This window comes from Pieris napi, chromosome 8 (genome assembly GCF_905475465.1).
Source record: "Pieris napi chromosome 8, ilPieNapi1.2, whole genome shotgun sequence".
Lineage (NCBI taxonomy): Eukaryota > Metazoa > Arthropoda > Insecta > Lepidoptera > Pieridae > Pieris > Pieris napi.
The window spans coordinates 11,991,104-12,015,853 of record NC_062241.1 but is presented as its reverse complement, the minus strand read 5'-3'; the positions used below and the strand labels follow the sequence as shown (position 1 = coordinate 12,015,853).

The 24,750-nt window shown below is 35.0% G+C and overlaps 1 protein-coding gene across 2 annotated transcripts in view; it reads left to right on the top strand.

Annotated features, from left to right (window-relative positions):
* Window positions 1-589: 589 nt before the first annotated feature.
* The window catches only part of LOC125051675 (aldehyde oxidase 1-like), a 26,919-nt gene continuing 2,758 nt past the window's right edge, over window positions 590-24,750 (top strand). The window contains exons 1-20 of one of the 2 annotated variants that reach the window (XM_047652176.1): window positions 590-765; window positions 4,857-5,026; window positions 8,177-8,337; window positions 8,803-8,941; window positions 9,597-9,752; window positions 9,952-10,006; window positions 11,004-11,227; window positions 12,035-12,137; window positions 12,354-12,481; window positions 13,496-13,783; window positions 14,446-14,601; window positions 15,869-15,991; window positions 16,849-17,124; window positions 17,512-17,732; window positions 18,151-18,334; window positions 19,447-19,642; window positions 21,073-21,446; window positions 22,274-22,478; window positions 23,219-23,400; window positions 24,083-24,272. In XM_047652176.1, the coding sequence (XP_047508132.1) occupies window positions 720-765; window positions 4,857-5,026; window positions 8,177-8,337; window positions 8,803-8,941; window positions 9,597-9,752; window positions 9,952-10,006; window positions 11,004-11,227; window positions 12,035-12,137; window positions 12,354-12,481; window positions 13,496-13,783; window positions 14,446-14,601; window positions 15,869-15,991; window positions 16,849-17,124; window positions 17,512-17,732; window positions 18,151-18,334; window positions 19,447-19,642; window positions 21,073-21,446; window positions 22,274-22,478; window positions 23,219-23,400; window positions 24,083-24,272 (3,577 nt within the window). In that variant the 5' untranslated portion in view covers window positions 590-719. The remainder of the gene's footprint in view (window positions 766-4,856; window positions 5,027-8,176; window positions 8,338-8,802; window positions 8,942-9,596; window positions 9,753-9,951; window positions 10,007-11,003; window positions 11,228-12,034; window positions 12,138-12,353; window positions 12,482-13,495; window positions 13,784-14,445; window positions 14,602-15,868; window positions 15,992-16,848; window positions 17,125-17,511; window positions 17,733-18,150; window positions 18,335-19,446; window positions 19,643-21,072; window positions 21,447-22,273; window positions 22,479-23,218; window positions 23,401-24,082; window positions 24,273-24,750) is intronic. The other variant, XM_047652177.1, reaches the window with a different exon arrangement.

The following is a 24,750-nucleotide window of genomic DNA, read 5'->3' as shown; positions in this document are numbered from 1 at the left end:
TTACCGTGGTTTCATAAAACCACACAATCCTTTTTTGGGTAAAGACGGAAAGTTGAGATATTTCCTAAATTACTAATAATAGCCGTATTTTAATGTGATTTCGTAACTAAGAATACTATAATGAAGTATTAATAAGAAATAGTCGCGCCCATCTTGTAATTGAAGTTATAACACATGGGGTTCACGATGCCGAAATTATCCAAATTCACGCACTCCACGCACTCTGGGCGGCTAACTTCGAATGATGGAACGTTAGAAACTGGGGGTTTTAATAGAAATACTAGCACTTTTACCAACACTTACCCTATTTTTCATCTTTTCATTTTTCACTTACCTTAGGGTAGAAGGACTCCTTTCTCCGCAATTAGACTCGTGGTTGGTCCGTTGTGCGTACAAGACGTTTCACTTACCTTAATAGATAATCAATAATCTAAAGAATCTAATCTAAGAAATATAATTATTCATTTACATATTTTAAGCATAAATAATTGTAACACACTGTATTAATCATTCTTAGCTATAAAGTAATAATCATCAAACAATTCATTGACTAGTTAAATTTTGCGTAATATTTTTGTCGCCCCTCTTGACTCTTGAGTATTGTGCGAGTGCTATGACTGATATGCCGTGTGCACTGTGTAGTTTGCCTTGATTTTCTGGTGAATGTGTACTGATTTGACGGACTTGTTTTTAAAATGATATACAATTTTTAGTGAATAATGGATACCTTGTTTTTCACTGTCAACGGAGAGCGGTGTGTTTTGTGTAAGTTTACTTTTTAATTTATTCCCTCAATTAGAAAATGTTATGATATCCAAAATAAGACGGGTACAAAATGTAAAGCGGGAGACGGGTAAGAATTGGGAAATTAGTTGTATCTATATGTTAGAAATTGTTGTACATTTTTCTAATAGTTAAGCTAAGTCCATATATAATTTCCAATACTATAAAGTATAAGTATATTTTCCTCTCCCATAGTTTTACATATTAAATACATTACAATACTTTGTTTAATAAAATAAATACTACCATTACTAACAATCCAAACCTTTTCGTATTGAACTGAGACTCCAGGTTATACTGGACGTCAAACAATATCATCACTTGCTTTATATAATTTATAACAATTAAAAAACGTGTATTGTTACAATTTTATATTAATTAATTTTATTTTATTAACTTTCGTCCTAAATGGACGATTAAAGAAACGAAGAAGGTACTAAATAGCCACTTCTTCCTTGTGTCCTCCGTGTAACATAATTTATTTATTTTATTTATTTATTTATTTATTTATTACAGAATTACATACATTATCCTTACAGACTATGCCAATACGATAATGTCGTGAAACATTAAATAAAATATAATAAAGTAGGTACATATATAATATTAAACACATAATATACACAACATCGCTACTGTGAATTCACTCTGCGAACATTTAAATATGTCGATAGTGTCGGAGACAGCATTCAGTAGGCGCAACGTCTTTGATAACGGGGATCGGTGCAACAGACTGGTTCTTGCCCTTGGTATCGCAAACAACCTTGGCCTTCGCCGTCGCACATATCCCATAGGTAGTAAGAAACCCAGTTCTTGGAGTACACTTGGGTTGCACACTACACCCCTCAAGACTTTCAGTACGTAGTAGGCCAACTGTAAGTCCCGTCTGGTTTCCAATTTATTGTTTTGCTTATAAGCTTATCCAAATCACAAACACCACTAATAAAAAATCCCCTTACCACTGTTAAATTCGTTACAGAAAAACATTCCGGATGTTTTCCATAAGCATCTCTCTTGATTTCCTCATTCATGTCTGACCAGCTATTTGGGCTATTTAGGGTCCTTCGAGAAAAGAGCGCACCAATTCTTGAAAGGCCGGCAACGCACTTGCGAGCCTTCTGGCAGTGTGAGTGTCCATGGGCGGCGGTATCACTTAACATCAGGTGAGCCTCGTGCCCGTTTGCCTCCTATTACATAAAAAAAATCTATTACATATCATATTCCAATTTACAATATAAATAGATATTGTAAATAAAAACAAGCATTATCTAGTCAGTGAATGGAATATCAGCCATGACTAAAGTGACCATATATTCTTTTATTCATAACGGGACATTGATTTAATTTAGGTCAAACAATAAGTAGTCAATGAAAAAGAAAAAAAATTGTTTTAAAGTTATTTATTTAGAAAAAGTTAGTTGCCATAAAAGTTACGAATCACAAAATAAAGGTACCCAAAATGTTTAGTTATATTTATATTTATCAGAAGCAAATTTATTGTAATATAGCTAGCTGGTGATGATTTTAAAAAGGCATGTAACTCTTGGCACGTTTTATTTTTATATTCTACTGCTTAAATTCGCGCGCTTTCTGAAATCGGGACAATTTTGCGTCACACAGTTCTTTTCGGGGACACCCGGAGTCGTAATTGGAAAAAGGGACAGTCCCGTTCAAAACGGGACGTCTGGTCACATTAGCCATGACTTAACACGTCGCAGTGTACAGTTAGATTACTGTTTACAACGATAACAAAAACCAATAGGTTGTTTCTTTATTTTTATTTCATTGTTAATGTTCGCTGTATCACCTCGACGTCCGACGTTCCAAAACTGAGCGCTTTAACTATAAAAACAAATGTACATTATGAGTCAAAAAATATTAATAACAATAACAATATTTACATGTTAACATACATTAAATGTAATATTGTAATTGTTTATAAATATTAGAAGATATTGTTCTATATTTATAATCAATTTAAAATAATATACATTGAAATAAATAACTAACCTTAACATAAACTAAAATATAATGTTATTAAAAGGAGTCCCTTTAGGACTAATATTTATAAACAACTAGCGACCCGCCCCGGCTTTGCACGGATGCAATGCTGATACTTAATTCAAAGTGCTATAAAATATAGGGAGAACCGCGGCCTCCGACGCGCTGCGTCCCGCAATTTTTAAATTTGTAATATCTTCGAAATATTCATTTAAATCATATGCTGTAAAGGGCCATATAGATCTATATTAAATGAACAATGTATTCAAGGTATTTAATTGGTTAAGGATTAATGCTGTATTGGTTGAAATCGCTTCGAAAATTAGCCATTATTTGTCGTAAAAAGTAAATGACAAAAAAAAGTTATTGTGGGTTATCCATAAGAGATAGACATATACCATCACGGACTTTTCTGTAGACCTTTTCAATGTGTAGTACATTATTTCGATAAAACTCGTAGTTCTAGTTCAGCCTGCGTTTGCAATGTAAGTGGAAAAAATGTAATTATTTACAACATCACATTAGAAACCTCAAAAATAACAGTACTTCTCCACTATTTAATGGATGTTATTATACATATAAACCTTCCTCTTGAATCACTCTATCTATTAAAAAAATCACCAACCTGATTTGATTGAATTGATCATCAACCGCATCAAAATCCGTTGTGTAGTTTCAAAGATTTAAGCATACAAAGGGACATAGGGACAGAGAAAGCGACTTTGTTTTATACTATGTAGTGATTACAATATTCCGTGTGAATTTTGTCATGATATCTGTACCGCCCTTTATTGTTTTATTTAAATGTATTACTAAGTATAGTTTATTAAACCTAAACATTTAATAAACATCAAATATACAGTAAATTAAATGTATATGTAATTTGTCATGTCAACATCATGATGAGATCTGGATATTTGCGGACTTTGTGTATATGTGCGCATCTAAAGGCCGATTTACATTATCTTAGTGTTTAGGAGAGTGCTTTAGTACAACTTGAAAGGCAAGTTCTTTAGCGTAGCGTTTACTAAAGCAAGTAGCGTTTACATGTTTCAACTAAAGTACTATCCTAAAGCACTCTCCTAAACACTAATGATAATGTAAATCGGCCTTAACACAAGGAAAACATCGTGAAGAAATCGGCATGTCTCACATCGACGACACGTGCCAGACAGAATTTTGATCAACTACTTGCCTATTAATTAAAACAATATCAAATATACGGCATACAGCCACTCCTCATTACATTTAATTATCAACTGAACACACAAACAATTGGACATACTGATTACATTTCAGGCTAATTATGGCCTTCGTTAGTCCAATTTGAGTGCCATCTGCATAGCTAAAAGTCAAGTTCCGTGGTATAAAGAAAGTTAGTTATTACAACTCAATGTGTATAGTATGACATTATCGTAATAAACACAAAAATGTTGATAGATTTCAGTGTTTCTTACTTCTAGTTCTATAATATGTGGATGATCGAACCTATTTAAGGAAAGTAGGTGATCGGTATTCTAAGTATAATAATAATCAAGCCACTTTAATTCGATAAAAATTACAAAGCAGATGGAGGTAAGTTTTTTTGTGCGCTAGTTACGTTACTTATTGTTATTTCCATTACGTCGTGTTCTGCAGTATGCACCTTTTAGGTAAAGGCTCCTGAACTTTCCATTTGGATCTGTTCTTTGCTACCTTCATCCATTTCTCCCCTGAAACTTTTATGATGATGATGTCGTCAGCCCATCGCTCTGCGCAGCACATTTCGGTCTCTAAATATATATGTTTTTGCCGGTAATCCACTCGATTTAAACGCCAGGTGCACCATTATGGAACGAAGATATCGTTACTCCCCACTACATGCGAAAAACTTCGTCAATCCAAACGAACAGAAATCCTACGTTATAACAGGTGTCTCAAAATAAAGTTCATATTTAGTTGATATGGGAATTTATTTCTTAAAAATAATACCGTCCAAATGTAGACCCTCGCGTTCGCGGCACTCATTTAATCGAACAATAAAATTACTTGTTTTAGAAATTTTATTTTCTACTGGTTGTTCTACATTTTAGCGGGCTCAGAAGTAACACCAGCGACATCCCTTAATGACTACCTGCGTGACCACCTCGGCCTTTACGGCACCAAGGCCATGTGTCATGAAGGAGGCTGTGGCGCATGCGTGGTCTCCGTGTCCACTACTCATCCAGTTACCAAGGAGAAACGAGAACTAGCTGTTAATTCTGTGAGTAGTAAAAATAAAACGGAACCACTGTTTGGAATCATTATTAGAAATAAATATATAATTTTTTTTTTTTTTTTCGTAAAATTGTCAAATCATAAAGCGTCTACACACGGCCCTAAATTGATGAAATCCGATCGTAGTTTGAATCGGCAGGAGCATACTCTAGGGCCGATCAAGTATTACGTAAACACTATAGGGGGAAGGGGGGTTGTTGATTATATTATTTGTTGATTACGTCAATAGTTATTACTGACTTTTTTACACATATTTCCTACACATTGTCTATGCTGGAAAAATGAAATGCATTTTCAAAATTAATACGTTTATCTTCTTTACTACTTTATTCGGTTCCGCCACAGACCTCATCATATGCTGTCCAAATCTAAATTCAAGACCTATGAGGTAAAGGTGTGGTTTGTTTTAATTAATAAAACATAGTTACGATGATACAGTAGCTAAAACTATAAATGTACCATTTTCAAGTGACAATTTTGTATGTCACATTTCTTATGTTACAAACATTAACCGCAACATATTGAAGAAATATAATCGGCCTATGTTCTCATTTATAACCAGGGCCGCGCCACCCCGTGTACGAAGTGTGCGGCGCAAACCGGCGCCAAGACAATCAGGGCGCCGCCGCCGAAATAATTTTTGTCACAAACACAACAACATATTCTTTGTAGTGGAGTATCGATACGTAAATAGGTACAATAGGCGCAAATTTTATTAAAAAAACATATTTCGTACCTACTTGCTTACTCCTAAGCTAATATTTACGTTTGTGGTTTAATTTTACTTTGTTTGTCTGTCTTTAATTTGTGATGAGGCCGCTGAAGCTACGTCCTCTCCCTGAATAAGCAAGTAGAAGCCAACTGGATTCACCTATTTAGAAAAATATAATCTCAGTATATAAAACTGGAGAACATTTTATTTGGTCAAAATTAAGAAGTAATAAAAAAATACGTTGAAATATGAAGATTTGTAAATAAAGGGGCGCTTCATAGGTTTCGCAAACAGGCTCTGTCGGGTGTCGTCGCGGCCCTATTTATAACCTCGGTAATTTATTGAGCAAAACCGTGCTATTGATTGTAATGTAAACAATGTTTATCATAAGATAGTTTAATAATAAAAATAAATCAATGGCGCTACAATCTCTTTAAGTCTTGGCCTCCGATTTCTGAATCTGTTTCATGATCATTTTTAAATCTAATAGGCAAGTAGGTGATCAGCCTTCTGTGCCTGACACACGCCGTCGAGTATTTGGGTCTAAGACATGTCGGTTTAATCACGATGTTTTCCTTCACCGTTGGAGCGAATGTTAAATGCGCATATAGAAAGAAAGTCCATTGGTGCACAGCTGGTGATCGAACCTACGACCTCAGGTATGAGAGTCGCACGCTGAAGCCACTAGGCCAGCACTGCATAAGATATTTTACAGTATTTAATTAGAATTTAAAATAACTTATTTGTTTGAATACATTTAATATGTACAAACGGGCTGTGAAACACAGTAGGTATAATATTTGAATGATAAGAATGACCACGCTAAAATATAGATATCCGACGCCAAGACTTCCAGGCGCCACTGTTTTGTCGCTGACAGGAGTCGTTACGTAATGTAAACCACTATGTTTTTGAAATATATCTATACTATATTATATGTATATAATGAGAATTATAAAAAAAAAGCTCCAAAAGCTACGATCTTTTATGTATAGATTAAGAAGATTTACAGCTTATAACCAAATTATAAAAATCTTAACTTATAAACAACTAGCATACCAGCCAAGCGTTGCTGTGGTTAAGGTTTTTGTTTTATTACAATGTAGCAAACTATTCAAGGGAAACGGTAGGAGAACAACAGTTCAACACAGCGCCATCTGTTCTGACTATCAAATAATAAACAAATATTTTGCAATAAAATAATATTTTGGATATACTTAAATTGAGATGTAAGCTATCCTATCTTTTAAGTTGGATCAAACTTCACACGGTGTGCAAATTTGATTGATATCGGTTCGGTAGTTTAGGAGTCCATAGCGGACAAACAACGTGACACGTAATTTATAATATACTAGCAGACCGGCCAAGCGTTGCTGTGGCTAAGGTTTTTGTTATATTACATAGTAGTAAACTATTCAAGGGAAACGGTAGGAGAACGTATGTGAAAGGTAGATGACAGCTTATGTGACAAGTTGATACTTTTAACACAGCGCCATCTGTTAGAATTGTATCAAATAATAAACAAATATTTTGCAATAAAATAATATTGCGACTATAATTTGAGATTTAAACTACCCTATCTTTAAAGTTGGATCAAACTACACACGGTGTGCAAATTTGATTGATATCGGTTCGGTAGTTTAGGAGTCCATTGAGGACAAACATTGTGACACGAGATTTATATATATTAAGATTTAATAATTAGATGGATTGGTACAAATAAAATTATTATAATCTAGGCTAACTGGTACAAAGTGCAGTGTTGGCTTCAGCGTGCAACTCTCATCCCTGAGGTCGTAGGTTTTATCCCCGGCTGTGGACCAATGGAATTTATTTCTATGTACACATTTTCAATTCGCTCAAACGTGAAGGAAAACCACGTGAAGAAACCGGCTTACCTTAGACCCAAAAAGTCGACGGCGTGTGTCATGCACAGGAAGCTGATCACCTATTTGATCATGAAACAGATATAGAAATCTGAGGCCCAGACTAAAAAAGGTTGAAGCGCCATTGAAAAAAAAAAAAACATGGCGATTAAAAAGAGTGGCGGAGAGTTTATTGCCAGTTCTTCTCTTCCGTTCTACGCCCTTGATTTGAGAACTGGCACTAAATGTAAAATTAGAAGCATATAATATGTATCTCTTTACTGACAAGTCGTACAATGTAAGTCATTGTGAGTCAAGTGTACAATGTGTTACCCATATGATTAAATGATTTTTGAATTTTGAATTTGAATTTTGATTTGTTTTATCTAACTGGTACAAAGAAAATAATAAACGAACTAAATTTGTTGAGGAACACTTAGGGCTGTAATATTTATTAGACTTAAGTATTCAAATGTCAGAGCTCCGACACCATACTTGAGACGAACAGGCCAAATAAATCTATGTGTAATCAATGCTTTATATTTGCGATTTTTACTAGTGCTTAGTACACATCCTATCGTGTCACCAATGGGACATAACCACAATAGAAGGTCTCGGAAATCACAAAGATGGATACCATCCCTTACAGAGGCGATTAGCTGAGTACAATGGTACGCAATGTGGGTATTGCACACCCGGGTGGATTATGAACATGCACAGGTACTTATAATAATAATAAAAGCCTTTATTGCTGTAATTACTTATACTAGTACATAAAAATGTGAAGCACTAATAATAATTAAACGGCAAGCCGGTTGGTTTATGTTATACAGCTTGTCTTTGGACATAGGTATCCTCTAAGAGCTTCCACTCTTCTCCGATTCTAGCTGTACGTAACCACATAGGGTCAGCTGCTCTTCGCACATCATCTTCCCATCTTTTTATTTGTCTTCCTCGTTTTCTTTTGTCATAGCGAGGAATTTCGCCGCTGTTTTTTTCCATAAGTACTCATTACGTTACAAAATCTGTTATCTCTTCATTAACACTGACCTTGGAATTAATTGGAAACTACTTTTATGAGTTCCAACAATGTTTTAAATTACGTTTGTTAAAAACAATTTTTTATTAGTCCATTAATATACCACATTTGCTATAATGTCTTGATAATATTGTATTACTTTTTAGCCTTCAAAAAAGCTCTGGAGATAATTTAAGCAAAACACAAATAGATAGAGCTTTCGGTGGTAATATGTGTAGATGCACTGGATATAGACCAATTTTGGATGCTTTTAAAAGCTTCGCAAAACAACCTGAAAATGTTCAGGTAAGACAAACAAAGGATATTGATCTAGTTTTGATAAGATATAGCTTTGATAAAACTAATGTTATACATATTATTTTTCTCATATGATTGCGATGTTTCAATACATTTGTCTCAGTAATAGAAGTAACGCATCCAGCATATAGAGCATAATGTTATAGGATATTTTTGTAAAATGAAACAAAATTAGCACAGAATAATTATAAACGGAAACACAATCGATATATCTATGACAATAAATAAATGTATACTAAAGTCAATCTTATAATTAACTTAAATAAATAAATGTGGTAAACTTTACCAAACTTTCATATAACACAAAGAACAAATTACAACTCAAAAGCGTCCAATACAAGGCAATGACCATCCGTGTCTGTCGGCTTTTTCCTACCCTCAACCTATTATAACAATAAAATATTGATTAATGTGATTGTGTTTGTATTTCATTTATATATGTGTGTGCTTTAATCAAATAAACGTTTTTTCTTTGTTTTATTCTTTCTAAAGTAACGTCTCTTGAGCAATCGGCCATTTTCTGAATAACTCTTGAACGGATAATCTAGTTTCAATTGCAAAGATGACTAGATCAGTTACGTCATATTTAGAACACCAACTGAGTATTATTATTATTTATGAAGTCTACAATGTTTTATTACAGGACCTAGAAGATCTTCACAAATTGAATTGTAAATCGACTTGTAAGAATAAATGTAATGACGGCTGGTGTTTTATAGAAATAGATGTTATTAGAGAATTGCAACTTAAAGGGTTTAATCGTTGGTTTAAGGTGTATACTATTGATGATATTTTTAAGGTAAAGAAATCGAATAAATATACATTCAGTCAAATTTTTAAAGTTATACTTCTTTAGGTGCGTCATGATAAAATTTAATCATTTAACGCTATTTTTAGCATCAATAATGTTAACAAAGTCGTAAACAGATCTGAGGCAGTCTGAGCTGTCGCTGCGATATTCTTTTTATTAAGTTGATCGAAATTTTGTATATTTTCAGGTGATAAATAGAGAAGGTGGAGATTATCAACTGGTGGCGGGAAATACTGGAAAAGGTGTTACTTAAATATTTGCTTATATAAAGACTAGGTCTTTGCTGACCCGGCAAACGTCAATTTTACAACAAAACATTATTTTAGTTCAATAAAAATAACTATTTACAATAATAAAAAAGGGGTTGATAGTAAAGAAGTGGAAATTAGGGGTTGTATGTATTTTTGTATGCTTTATCATTAAAAAATAAAAAACAAAAATGTTTGTATAAAAATATTTTTTTTTTTGGGATGAAATGATGAGGATGACCTTGTCACTTAGGGGTTTGAATTACTGAATATTCATACAAAATTTCATAAGATTGGGTCGAGCCGTTTCGGAGGAGTATAGGAACGAACATTGTTACACGAGAATTATATATATATAGAGATTAGTAATCATACAAAAATAATTAACATTTTAATTAACAACACTTTTTGGTGTATATATATATATATATAAATACCGTACCAACTATAATATAAGTTGAGAGATAATTTGACGTTATTTTGTATAAAACTTCCTAATTAGAAATACATACATGTTCCTGTGCGACTTAAGTAAATGAAAATATGGTAATATTAGTCATAATCGCATATTACACTATTAAAAAAATATTTATTTATTTCTCCTGGTGACAATTTCATTTTAGCAACCAGTTGTATGGTCCATAAATATTAAGCTCATGCTGTTCTGTGCTAGCCTCCTCAGCAGATCAACTGCCACCATCTCCCATCTGCATATTTTTACTTGACGTCCTCTCTTCTTTTTGCCTTCTCTTTCATACCATTCTAATACATCTTTTGTCGATTTCTATTTTGCTTCATATACCATTTTTAGTACCAGGTAATTTACTCTTTTCATATTTTTTTAGTCTAGTAGTTTCTCTCCATGTGTCGTTAGCAAACTGTTAGCTTTTTATAGTTTTTAATTACATGGAAGCTATTTTGCTCTACTCCTATTTAAATATAAATCATAATAGCAATAGTTCGATGTTAATTTTACTTATTTATTTTTCAGGCGTTTATCCAAACACAAAGGAACCAAGAATATACATTGATATATCTTCTATAGATGCATTACAAGATTATTTTATGGACAACAATTTGGTAATCGGCGCTGGGATGACTATAACTGAATTTATAAGTGTTTGTGATCGGAAATCTAAAATGAACGAAGACTTTTTATATTTGAAGGAATTTGTGAAGCATTTGGAGCTGGTGGCACATGTGCCTGTTAGAAATGTACGTTACTAGTTCAGCTAGTTAGTAAATGATTGACATTTCGTAATAGACTTATATATTTTACCCAGTGGCGTAACAATAGGGTGGCAGGGCTGGCAAAATGCCACGGGCCCCCGACACAAGAGGGCCACTGCCAAGAGATATTATGTTCTATGGATGAATGTGAAGTCTCCAATACGCATTGGGCTAGCGTGGGGACTATAGACCATTCCCTCTCGCCTAAGAGAGGAGGCCTATGGCCATTAGTGTGACATATACAACGTGTAATTAAGTACGCTGAAAATCTCGAAGTTTATTAAAATTAAACTGAGTACAACGTGACGATTTTTACTGATAGTTACGCCACTGATTTTACCTGAACATAATTCTTACAAAATGTATCACGTATGATTTTGTAGACACTGAACAGTTTCAATTTAAAGGGAGGATTCTCGCACTGATAGTCCCGAAGGCCCCAGAAGCTAAAATCGAGAAGTTGTATAATATATCTTTAGTTGTCGGGATAACTTCCTTAGAGCGTTTCATCAGGGTTTAATGAATCTACAATGTTTGATGAGGCAACAATTATCGCAGTGATTGTAGTTGTAGATTATTACTACAAGTTTTAAACACTAACCTACTTTAGAATTAATATTTTCGTTTAAAGCCTTCGTAACCGTGTAAAATTTTACGAAACATTGCGAGTATAAATATATACATTAGCAAACATACATAGGATTATTATATGTTTGCATTTTTATCCGATATATTATTAAACAGGCTTTATTAAACACTTTAAATGTCTAAACATTTTTTTTTTTCTTTCAGATTGGTACAATTGGTGGAAATTTATCATTGAAAAATAAACACCACGATTTTCCGTCAGATATTTTTCTCCTGTTCGAAACAGTTGGAGGCTGTGTAACTATAAGTAAGTTTTTGAACTTCCAATGATTTAAAATGTTATATTTTGTAATGAATGAACTCAATTTAATTTAATGTTGACATTATAGAAAAGCTCAAGGGTTCGTTTTGGCTTCAAGTGTGCGATGATTGCTAACATTTGGTTTGCGCTCCTAATTGTCAACTAAAATATATATGAAAATTAACTAATGTACATAACTCACATTAGTTAAAATATTTTTAGTGAATACAAAAAAGGAGAAAACTGTTAAGAATATGAGGGATTTTATGACACTGGATATGACAAATAAAATAATCTTAAATATCAAATTACCTCCGTTAGCGTCGAAGAACCTCATTCGGACTTACAAGGTTAGTAGCTTAGTAGTATCAAAGAGCCAGACACAGTTTTAATGTATCTGTATAAAAAATCAGTCGTTAAATAAGTATTTCCTTTTTGTAGATGTCTACGATAAATTCCTAGTATTCACTACTACTTCATTGTTGTATTATACTCCATTCATTATATTCAATCTTAGTTAAATACGAAAATATAATTCACAATACATACAATTTAATGTAGGTATTGTATAGCTATGGAAGAGTTCGTCGAAATCGAATTGTTTCTTGTCAAAGTGATAACGAAACTTTAAGGTACGATTCCACCAAAATAGCGTGCGGCACATTTTTTTACAAACATTTTGTGCAAAACAATAGCAGAACACGTACCAAGCACATAATCGCGTTTGGCTTCTGTCTCCAACTGCAAATGCTGTGTGTAACTTTTGTGCGCGCACAGTGTTCCACACTTGTTCACTGAGAAGATTTTCTGCCGACAGTTGTTAATATTGCGATACTGCATGTTAAAGCACTTTCTGATATACAAAATTTTTTGTTTTGTTATCCGGCGCAAGAACAAAGTGGTAGGTTTCATTTCTATGCGTAATTTTGTCAAAAGATGGCACCACATGCTGTTTGTATTCGTAAAATTAATTAATAAATTTATTTTTATTCGGTAACTTATCCGATATTTTATTACTTATTCATAGAAAATATATATTTCGATTCTTGATAGTTCAAAAAATTACTTAGCATAGCTAGAAGAAGCTAGATTCAGTTCGCGAACAACCAGTTTGTGCGCGTCGACTCTAGTCCATTACTTGTACCATGTGCGCACACAGTGTTGTGCACGAACTTTTCTGTTAGATAGAGTGAGTTGACCAAAACAAACATTGTGCCGCACAGTTCCGCACACTGGTGGACGTGTGGCCTTTAAGCTAACTACAAAAAGCTGGAAAGCTATCGCTGGAATAATTTTACGAACACGCGATATGATATTATTCTTATTAATATTTCATACGGGTTTAAATTTTAATTCCTTAACAGGTAATGCCTCGTGGCCAAAATGCGCACGCCATTGTAAACGCTGGCTTTTTATTTCACATAGACGAGGACAACAATGTAAAATCATCAAGCATTGTTTTTGGTAATATCAGTCCAGATTTTACTCATGCAAAACAAACAGAGGATTTCTTAAAAGGGCGAGATATATTCAATGAAGATGTCCTAAGGAGTGCTTTGCATACACTAGAAGAAGAAATGGCCCCAATAGAGAACCCTCCCGAACCCTCGCCGTTTTGTAGGAAGGCTATTGCTCTGGGGTTATTTTATAAGGTACTATAGGATTTTTATCGCGTTCGAAGCTTATTAAACACTTTATATATCCGACAGACGGTGCAGGACACACGTCTTACATAAAAACATCTAATAATGTATATCACTCTCGACTCCACTTGAAAACACAAAGCGGTTTAGTAGTTTAATTACGAACACATGCACAGAAGATTCTATATATATACCAGCTGTATATTTGCGGTATAGATAAATAACCTAGATACCGACAGCAGCCATCTGCCGGGCTGATTTGTGAATCTAAACCATCCAGGGCGCATAAAATATTTATTCAGATCGGTCCAGCTGTTTAAGAGGCGTTCAGTGACATACACATATACAGTAGAATTATATATATTAAGATATATAATCTTTAGATGGTTGCGAAACTTCCAATGGGTTTTTAAAGAGAGAAGTGGCAATTTATTATAATTATTAAAACTATAACTTATGTTTTTTAATACAAAATTTACTTCAATACGGAGACTGATTTCGATAATGAAGTTTATTTGTTGTAATTGGGTGTACAGCTACAGCCAATTATTGAGTAATCAATAATTAAAACATAAAATTGTAGTCTGGTAATATTGTGGTAAAAAAAACTAAAAGAAATGAATTAACTCCAAAATCGCTATACAAATCAAAGTAACACTAATTATTTCTAGGCTATACTATCTCTAAGTCCGTCAGTAAACCCTCGCTACAAATCAGGAGGTGATATATTATCACGGCCAGTATCTCATGGAACCCAGACGTACGACACTGACAACTCATTGTGGCCCTTAAACCAGCCTGTCGTGAAACTGGAGGCTTTAGCACAGGTATTTGTTTAAAATAAGATTTATTTTCTACTACAAAAATTATTGCTACGCAGTTAAACTGGCGGCTATTAAAAAAAAAACAGAAATATTGTTGGCTTGTGGACCAAAAAATGGTCTAAATAATACTAAATCAGTTCACGTAAACATTTCCAAGAAAACATCAAATTACCTGCCGACTTTGACGTTATCAATATTATAATTATAATTGCCGTTCCAAAATTCAGCTAAGTAGTAAGAAAAGAGCGTACCAATTCTTGAAAGGCCGGCAACGCACCTGCGAGCCTTCTGGCATTGTGAGTGTCCATGGGCGGCGGTATCACTTAACATCAGGTGAGCCTCCTGCCCGTTTGCCTCCTATTACATAAAAAAAAAAACCTAGGTACGTAGTAGGACGTTGCCAAAGACTGCTGGAGCCGAACCACCATCACGTGAATGTCGAGGCTATTCAACTCCTTGACACCACGGGCCTAGTGAGAAGACTGAAAAGGGCAAAACCATTTGTTGAAACCATGTTTTGTCCTTTTAGTGTTAGTGCACGTTAGTATTATGTGCTAAACAGTGAGTGAAAAAATAGAACACAAGAACAGAGTGTCTTCTGAGACACTTCCTTATGATAAAAATCCTTTTTAGTAAATAAGGTTAGACTTAAATTACTTATTAGTCTTAAGTTAGGCTTGATCGTAATGTTCCATAATTTGTTAATGAAGACACAAGTAAATTTTTTTTTTAATTGGCAGCATTATTTATTATATCAGCTCCCATACTCTGTAATTTTCACTACCCGCGTTAGTGTATGCAAGATCCATGTAGTTCTCTCCGTATTCGTAACATTTTAATCGCGGAACAAAACTCATTATTTACATCGGGATTATGTCGTAATCGCTTTAAAAGTAACATATTGATTCTTTTCGGAGTTTTAAATATCGCTATTCGTCTCTTTCTGTCAAGTAGTGCTATAATTTTTTGTTTCGTTTTTAAACAAAAAATTCTTCTGATCACTTTTTCCACATGTTTTAATTGCTTTGTTTCGTTTAATTAGTTTTATCTAAATAACTATATGCTTTATGTATTTTAGCACTTCTTGCTTACCTTATCTATAATTTTTTCCTTACAATGGTTGCCTGGAAGAGATCGCTCGAAAGCGCTCCTTTTCATTTAATTATATCAATTGTATTATATTTCTGTATGCAACGAAGTGTTAATACATTAAATAAATAAAAAAAAGTATTTTTATGTATAAGGGGGTAGAAATTTACTCTTGTTTTAGTGTTCCGGGGAAGCTCGGTATGTGAGTGACAGATATAATACAACTCGCGATGTCCATGTGGCCTTCGTATTGTCCACAATATGCCTTGGAGAAGTAGACTCTTTTGATGCTACTGAAGCATTGGTAAGTGTCTATGTATCTATTTCTCATTATTCTATTTTTCATTATTTACTATATAAAAATCTTCCAAGACTTCTCTACTTCCACTTTTCTATTATTTTTTCTTCTACTATTATTATTATTACATCCTTTTAATTTTTTTTCGTCTGAGGCGTAAACTAGCTGTTGTGGACTCTAGCAGAATGACCAGCGTTGAGGTAACACGTCTGCTCACAGCATAATGCTGAGCCAAGGCCAGTTACAACCACATCACACTTAAAATGTACTCTATTCTTTAAATAAAAAATATTTTTTGAGTTTCATAAAAAAAATTTTATGTTAATAGATTTTTTCGAAAACTCAGTTCTTCTCCGTTTCGGACACAATTTATTATTTTTTATTAAGCCTTTAATGCAGACACCCAGTATAATGTATTAACACTTATTTAAGTTACATAAAAAACTTAATTCTAATACATAAATAAAACTTAATCTACATCACTTGACCCGTTTTAGGATACATAGGCCTCTTCCTGCTGCTTCCAATATTTTCTGAAGTTAGCTCCTCTTGTCCAAGTTGTGCCTCCTATTCTCTTTATTTCGTCTGCCCATCTCTTGCTCTGTCTTCCTCTTTTCCTTTTTTCATCACGTGGTTGCCATTCTGTAAGTATCACTTAACATCAGATGGGCCTCATGCCAATTTGTGCTGTTGTATAAAAAAAAGAGAAGAAGAAGAAAGTAGAAGAATTCTTAGAAAAATTGTAGTTATTATAATTGTAATAATATACATACTATCTTTACTGACAATATCGGTTTAATGTTATATTAATATTCTAACGATTAGTTATCAATCTGAACAAGCATGTTTTTTTACTATTTCAGAAGTTATCCGGCGTCATAGCGTTTTATACCGCTAAAGACATTCCTGGTAGAAATTCCTTTACACCAACAGAAATACCATGGATATCCGTAAATGAAGAAATATTACCAGCCAAAGAAATATCTTACTATGGTCAGCCAATCGCAATAATAGTAGCAAATAATCACAAAATGGCGGTGAAAGCGGCTGGAATTGTTAAAGTTACTTATAATAAATCGAACCAAAAGCCAATTTTAAATGTAAAAGATGCTTTGAATGCAGTAGATAAAGAAAAACGAGTAAGTATTAAAGACTCTTAAATTAAGTTGAATATGACTAAGGGCAGTGCGAGCAGTGTTGGCCTAGTCGCTTCAGCGTGCGACTCTCATCCCTGAGGCCGTAGGTTCGATCCCTGGCTGTGCACAATTGGACTTGGTTTTTGGGCTATGTGAAACCAGCTGCCCACTGAAGTATTTGCGAACCAATTTGACTAAGGGTCCTTCAAGAATACAGGGTCCCAATTCTTAAAAGGCCGGCAACGCACTCGCGAGCCTTCTGGTATTGAGAGTGTCCATGGGCGGTATCACTTAGCATCAGGTGAACCTCCTGCCAAAAAAAACAGAATCCTGGAGATCAGATCCTGGCGATTACTTTACCACTATACTGATTTATACAATACGTTTAAGATCCGCGAGGAATCATCAATAAAACCAAAAGATAGAGGAACAGACGTCGTCCACACAATAAAAGGAACATACACAATCCCAGACCAATATCACTACACCACGGAGACTCAGAGCTGTACAGTGAGCAACACACGTCGCGGCCTCGTTGTACGGTCGGCAACACAGTGGATGGATTTAGTACAAACTGCCGTTGCGAAGTCCTTAAACTTATCCTTGAACAGGTACTTAGATTGCATAGCTACTATAAAATAGGTTGAAAAAAATAAAGATAATTTCAGCAGACAATTATTTCACTTATAAAAACAGATTAACTAGTCATTATTATTATTTAAGTAATGATATATGATGTTAATACATCTCATCACATACTATAGAAAACTCGACAAAAAAATACCTAAATAAATAGTACAATAATTATATGTAGGTGCATTAAATTAATCTTAAAAAGGATTAACTTTATTGTATATACGTCATATTTTAACTCGATTAAAGTAATTGAAATTTATATTTACACATAAAATTGTGTTTTACGCTCGAATTATGAGAAAAATTATTTCTTTTAATCTTTAAACCGTCCCAACGGGTTGACATAAGAAAATAAATAATAGGTGAGGATAAATTTCTAATATAACCTTTCAGCGTGACGGTAGAAGTGAGCAGAATCGGTGGAGGGTATGGGGGCAAGGCGTCGCGGTCTTCGTTAATCGCTTGCGCCTGTGCATTGGCCGCATATAAGCTGAACAGAACAGCCACACTTGTGCTCCCTCTGACTCATAATATGGCTGCGATTGGGAAGCGACAAGCATGTTATGTTGAATATGAGGTTCGTTGTCTATACTATGCATCGCTACCCGCCGTTTTTACTCTAACACCGTGTCCAGAAAGCATGAGTCCACACGCGCGTAGGCTCTCGTGCGTATCCACACACGCGCGTAAAACGCTTGTAATGCGCCGGACTATCGACTACGCGCGTGTCCAATGAGAGTATATAGCTATATGGAATATGGAAACATCAGATTTTTCCAATATAAGCATAAAACGTATGATAAAGTTAGTGATAGAGTCCATGTTTATAACCTGATACCTCTAATCGCATTCGCGCGTAGGAATGCCGCATCTGGATGCAGTACAAATCAAAACGCGCGAGTGGACACTAGTTTTCTGGACAGGGTCTTTGCTTAAACCATGCTACATGCTAAACTATTGCTAATTCCATTGTGTTAAAAGTTATCTTCATTACCTTCTTTTAGGTGCATTTGCCAAATCACGGCTTTCTTCTATTTCTTTACGACTGCTATGAAGTACACCAAGTAATATTAAGGAGGCTCATGGCTTTCGATCCCTAAAAATAATTAAAAACTGATAAAATTACATGATGTCAATGGTATTGTCCCAGTTCCCAGTGAATTACATTAGGTTACGTTTTTTTTAATTCTAAGTGGCGTTTTTGATCCTAATCTAACCTAAAAAGTTAAAATTTTATCCAAAAAATTTTACCTTCTTTCATTCATTTCACAAATCGTTATCCTATCAATTTCTATTGGTTAAAGGGAATGCGCCATCACATTATTGCATGGTACACCATTGCCGAGCGTTGAAAAGTTGTTTACTAGTGTTTGCTAGTCGGAATTTAAAACATTTTTCTTTTCGAAGTCTCTTTTATCCCCTAAATTTGGGCCTCAACATTAATTATATTATTCCTTCTCAATATGATTATAATTTATATTATATTATTAGGTAACACAAAAGATTAGAACGTGTAGGTACTTTAGACTTTTAAAATCTACCGAGGTTAGGTTAGTAATAAGTCCGTTCCGCACGAAGTCTCGAAATAAAAGTGAGTCAACGCCGGTGTTGCCACGCTTTATATAGGTTTCTGCTACAAGATGGCGTTAGTCCGCTAACAATAAATATTGAAAAACAGGTTATTTTCAGGTAGCAACAAATAGTGAAGGCGTTATACAATACGCAAACCTATCATATTATTCAGACAATGGTTGTAACTTCAATGACACTGCAGCTGGTGCCATCACAGATGTCATGTCCAACTTATACGATACCTCGCGGTGGGATGTCAAAGGATACAGTGTGCTTACTGATAAGGCCAGTAATACCTGGTGTAGGGCACCAGGTAAGATTATCTGAGGGTAGATTAATAAATAACAGTCATTTTAGAACCTCAAGAAAGTCCCACTGTAATGGGACTATATTCTACGGGGTGCATAACTACCTGGCGCTGCTGCAGTACTGTTTCATTTTTAATTCTTAATTGAAGTTGCTGGACTATCGATGGCTGGCCATGCGTCATACTCGTGAACGGGTGCTACTTGCGGTGATGTTAATTATTTCGACTATGTGTTTGCGTGTTGTTCCCACGAGAATGTAAGTGCGTGCTCCTATTTCACCATGCTTCCTGCTGATAGAGGACAAATCTTTGTTTTTAATTTATGTTAGGTATTATTATTAATTACTTAAGATGTCTTGTGGAATATGGTTTAATGGTTGCAGCTCCTTACAAACGTTGTGTAAAAACAAAAAAAACAAAAAAAATGGCGATTAAAAAGAGTGGCGGAGAGTTTATAGCCAGTTCTTCTCTTCCGTTCTACGCCCTTGATTTGAGAAATGGCACTAAATGTAAAATTAGAAGCATTAATATGTATTTCTTTACTGACAAGTCATAAGTGTACAACGTGTTACCTATATGATTAAATGATTTTTTTTATTCGTTGGCATAGGTACATTCTGTGGTCGGGGTGTGTCATTAACAATGGGCGATGTAGCTTTTGTCAGAGCCACATTTGTTTTCTGCTCTAGTTCGTACCTCATACGTCGGATAGTCCAGCAACATCTGCAGCGATGTTTGTTCAGAGTTGTTTTCGGAATAGCATATTGGCCTAGTCCAGACTTTAAATCTGTTTAAAAACTGTGCAGAAGACCCGTGAGTTGTCATCATACGTACGTCGAATTATACGTGCCGGTTTTAATTATTTGCGGTTTCAGCTTGTCTCTATCTCTCCTCCCACTCCTCTATTTTCTATTGTTCTACTCCTCATGATAGATTAATATAAGAAATGGGGCAATTGTCATGAAGGAGCAAATGTAAGCTTTGTCTCCGCTAACTCACCAATTCACCTGCTCTGCGTATGGTTTTCTTGTTTTGTGAAAGTGCCGTTATATTCTTAGTTTCTATTACTAAATGATGTAGTGATTTTGACGTTAGCTACAAATGATAAAAATCTCCACCTCAGGGGTTTAGTCAATATTTTTTAACACAATTACAAAGAGGATCAAAATATTTGAAATTAAGACGGCACACAATAGTCTGGTGGGATAATCGGTCATAATTGGAGTCGTAAATGTCAATATAGCATCAGGGAGTCAATATTTAACATATACATATATACTAATAACTAAGTCTACCCACTACTGCTTAATTGGACAATATTACATTTAAAAATAGTTTTTAAAATGCTCTACCTCGAAAGTGACTTATATTACAATTTAAGTACGTAACGCAGTACTTTTTTTACATCTCGAAGTCTCGTCATAAATATCTTCCAGGAACTACGGAAGGCGCAGCCATCATGGAGCATATTATGGAGCGTATTGCATTCACAGTAAAAAAAGATTCTTTCGACGTGAAACTACTGCATATAAACAATAAAGACGTAAACGACATGATTGAGACATTCAAACTGGAAACTAAATATGAGGAACGTAAAGCTGAAATTACAGCGTATAATACTGCTAATGCTTGGACTAAGAAGTCTCTTAAGACATCCCTTATGTCGTTTCCTGTAGAATATGGTGGGAATTACCCAGTCACAATCTCAGTATATCATGTCGATGGCACTATTCTAATATCCCATGGAGGTATTGAAATGGGACAAGGTATCAATACGAAGGTGGCTCAAGTCTGCGCCTACGCATTAAAGGTATATTATATAGACGGCTCATTGGTCTAGTGGTTAGTACCCCTGACTGCGAATCCATGGGTCCCGGGTTCGATCCCCGGCTGAGACAAACATCGATGTGATGAGCATTTGGTGTTGTGCTTAGGTCTTGGGTGTTTAAATATGTATTTATATGTCTATCTATCTATAATATGTATGTATATCCGTTGCCTAGTACCCATAACACAAGCTTCACCAGCTTAGAATGGGACTAGGTCAATTGGTGTGAATTGTCCAAAAAAAAAACAAAAAAAAAATTATTGGTATATTTAGTAATATTTTTTTTTTCTTGAGAGTGGTACAAAATTATGAAGCTAATATTATAACTACAACTGGCTGTAAATTTCCTTAGCTGGTGGAAATTTAAAACTAGTTTTAAATCACGAAAAGTAGCATGCCTCTTTCTTCAATTAAAAAAATATGTGGTATTATATAGCAGTGTTGTGGCTTCAGCGTGCGCCCCTCATCTCTTAGGTGGTAGGATTCGATCCCCGGCTGTGCACCAATGGACTTTCTTTCTATGTGCGCATTTAACATTCGCTCTAACGGTGAAGGAAAACATCGTATGGAAACCGGCTTGCCGTAGACCCAAAAAGTCGAGTGTCGGGCACAGGAGGCTAGTGACCTACTTGCCTATTAGATTGATCATGAAATAGATTCAGAAATCTGAGGCCCAGCCTAAAAATGTTATAGCGCCACTGATTTATTTATTTAATTATGTTATTACAGAATTATAATCGATCAACATATTCACTAATGTATAACATTATTATGCTATATTTTCAAATTATCTTGATAATTATTTACAGGTACCTCTTAATATCGTCAAAGTAAAAGGCGCTGATAGCTTTATATCTCCAAATGCAATTGCAAGCAGTGGTAGCGTCACCAGCGAGAGTGTAGCCTTCGCTACGGTGAAGGCCTGTAAGGAACTGCTGGAAAGGCTGGAACCTGTGAAGCAGGAGATGAATGTACCAACTTGGCCGGAAGTTGTGAAGGCCGCGTTTGATAAAGGTATCCAACTGTACTTTGATCTTTTTAACTACGTTTTAATGTTTTTGTATGAGATTTTTTTTGTTTACAAAAAACACACCTGACCTAACAGGCGACCCTAAATCAATAATCAAGAATGCATTGTCCAATGTCCAATGTATTAAACACACGAAAGAAAAAATAAACATAAGGAAATAATTAATAAAAAGCTTCATAATAAAAAAAACTAAAAATTAACTAACTAATAAATATAATAAGCACTAAAAAATAATAGAACTTTTGTCAGTTCACTTAACGGACAATAAAAAAGATCTTTTAATGTTATTTTGAGTGTAAGTTTTTGTTTGACCCATCAGGCATATCGAAGCTGAGGCACTGTAGTACTGCGTAATTACTGTCCTTGCCATGTAACAATTTAATGAAGTTATGACGAATATTTGTATGTATAATAATATAATCTTGATGATATCATATACAGCAATCTATAAAATTCCCTTCCCGAAGCCCACACAATTATATTTTAACCTTTTACCCCTTATCATAAAAATAGCAATTGCACCATTTTAACTAAAGTAGGTAGGTACTTTCTCTTTTCATCACAACGTAAACATTATTTGACAAAAAGAGACGAAAGTGTACTTTAGTTTAAACGTACAATAAGCTTGATTTAGTTTTTATGGATCAAATGATCCCTCGGGTTGGTTTTTAATCACTAAGCAACGTCTAACCAGTCGTCACCTTTAATACATTCTTAATTTCAGGTATAAATCTCCAAGTAAGTGCAATGATGTCAAGTCTAGACTCGCTCAAAGCCTACTCAGTCCACGGCATATGTTCGGCGGAAGTTATCATGGATGTACTGACGGGAACTCATCAGATTCTACGCGTAGACCTCACAGAAGATACGGGGCAGAGTCTGAGTCCTGCGTTAGACGTTGGTCAGGTAGTGTACTTGAGATTTGATGCTATCCTAGTAATGAGCCTAAGTTTGGATCTTAGTACTACTATTTACTAAGATCCAAGCTATCAAAACGAATTTCACACGGACGTACGAAGATAAGAACATCTTATTGACATTTCTGTTACTAATGTTAGCTGATAAAATTTATTTTTATGGCAAATGGGCAGAAGGTTCACCTGAAGTTAAGTGATACCGCCGCCCATGGACATTCAATGCCAAAACGCACGCGAGTGTGCTGCCGGAATTTAAGAATTGGTACGCTCTTTACTTGAAAGACCTTAAGTCGAATTGGTTCGGAAATACGTCAGTGGGCTGCTGATTCCACATTGTGGTGGTGCGCGGAAAAAACTGGTTTAAAAAACGCTCCGTTGTGGAACGACGGACGTCGAGGTGATACCGATGGAATTTTGTATTCTGCCTCGACGTCCGATGATGAAATGCAATCTCCCGTAGCTCAGCTGGTTCCAAATTGTGATGGTGCGTGGCAAAAGCTGGCTTAAAAAACGCTCCGTTGTGGAACGACGGACGTCGAGGTGATACCGATGGAATTTCGTATTCTGCCTCGACGTCCGATGATGTAATATTATATTTAATTTAATTTCCTGTAGCTATATTCTGCAGCAGTAAAGGGATGAAATCGTAAGGTAAATTTTTTCATCTACAGATTGAAGGTGCCTTCATCATGGGCCTTGGTCTATGGACATCAGAGCGTCTAGTCTATGCTCCATCCGGTCGTCTCTTAACGGACCGAACCTGGAACTATAAGCCTCCAGGAGCTCTAGATATACCAGTTGACTTCAGGGTCAACTTTAAACGGAACTCGTTTAATAATAATGGAGTTTTGAGGTCCAAAGGTTGGTTGTGAAGACAATTAAATATTTTCGAAATGATATCAAATTTGTCCTCATAATGATATCATTGATATTATATAGATATATATATACATATTGTTTGATAATTAAGTCCTCCTTTCCTTCAGAATCCTTTCTCGAAAAAACACAGAATTTGCCTAATCTGTCGAAGCACAATATGTGGAAATATATATGTTCTATTCGGGGCTACAGCGAAAGAAGGGCTCCCACAATAGAGTCTTCTTTAAAACATTTATTTTTCCGAAGTCTCTATTGTGGGGTTTCTTTTTTGTGGAGGCCCCGGGCCCCTGCTCACTTATAGAGGTTTACGCGTGAAAAATTACTGTCACTTATACAGGTTTTAGAAGGGCAAAACGATGGGGACCCGGTGAATACTCTCAATAACAGCGTTTTCTCGTTTACCCAGGCGATTGGTACTTACTCAGTGTCGACTTTATAAGTAATGTACAAAAAAATCAGT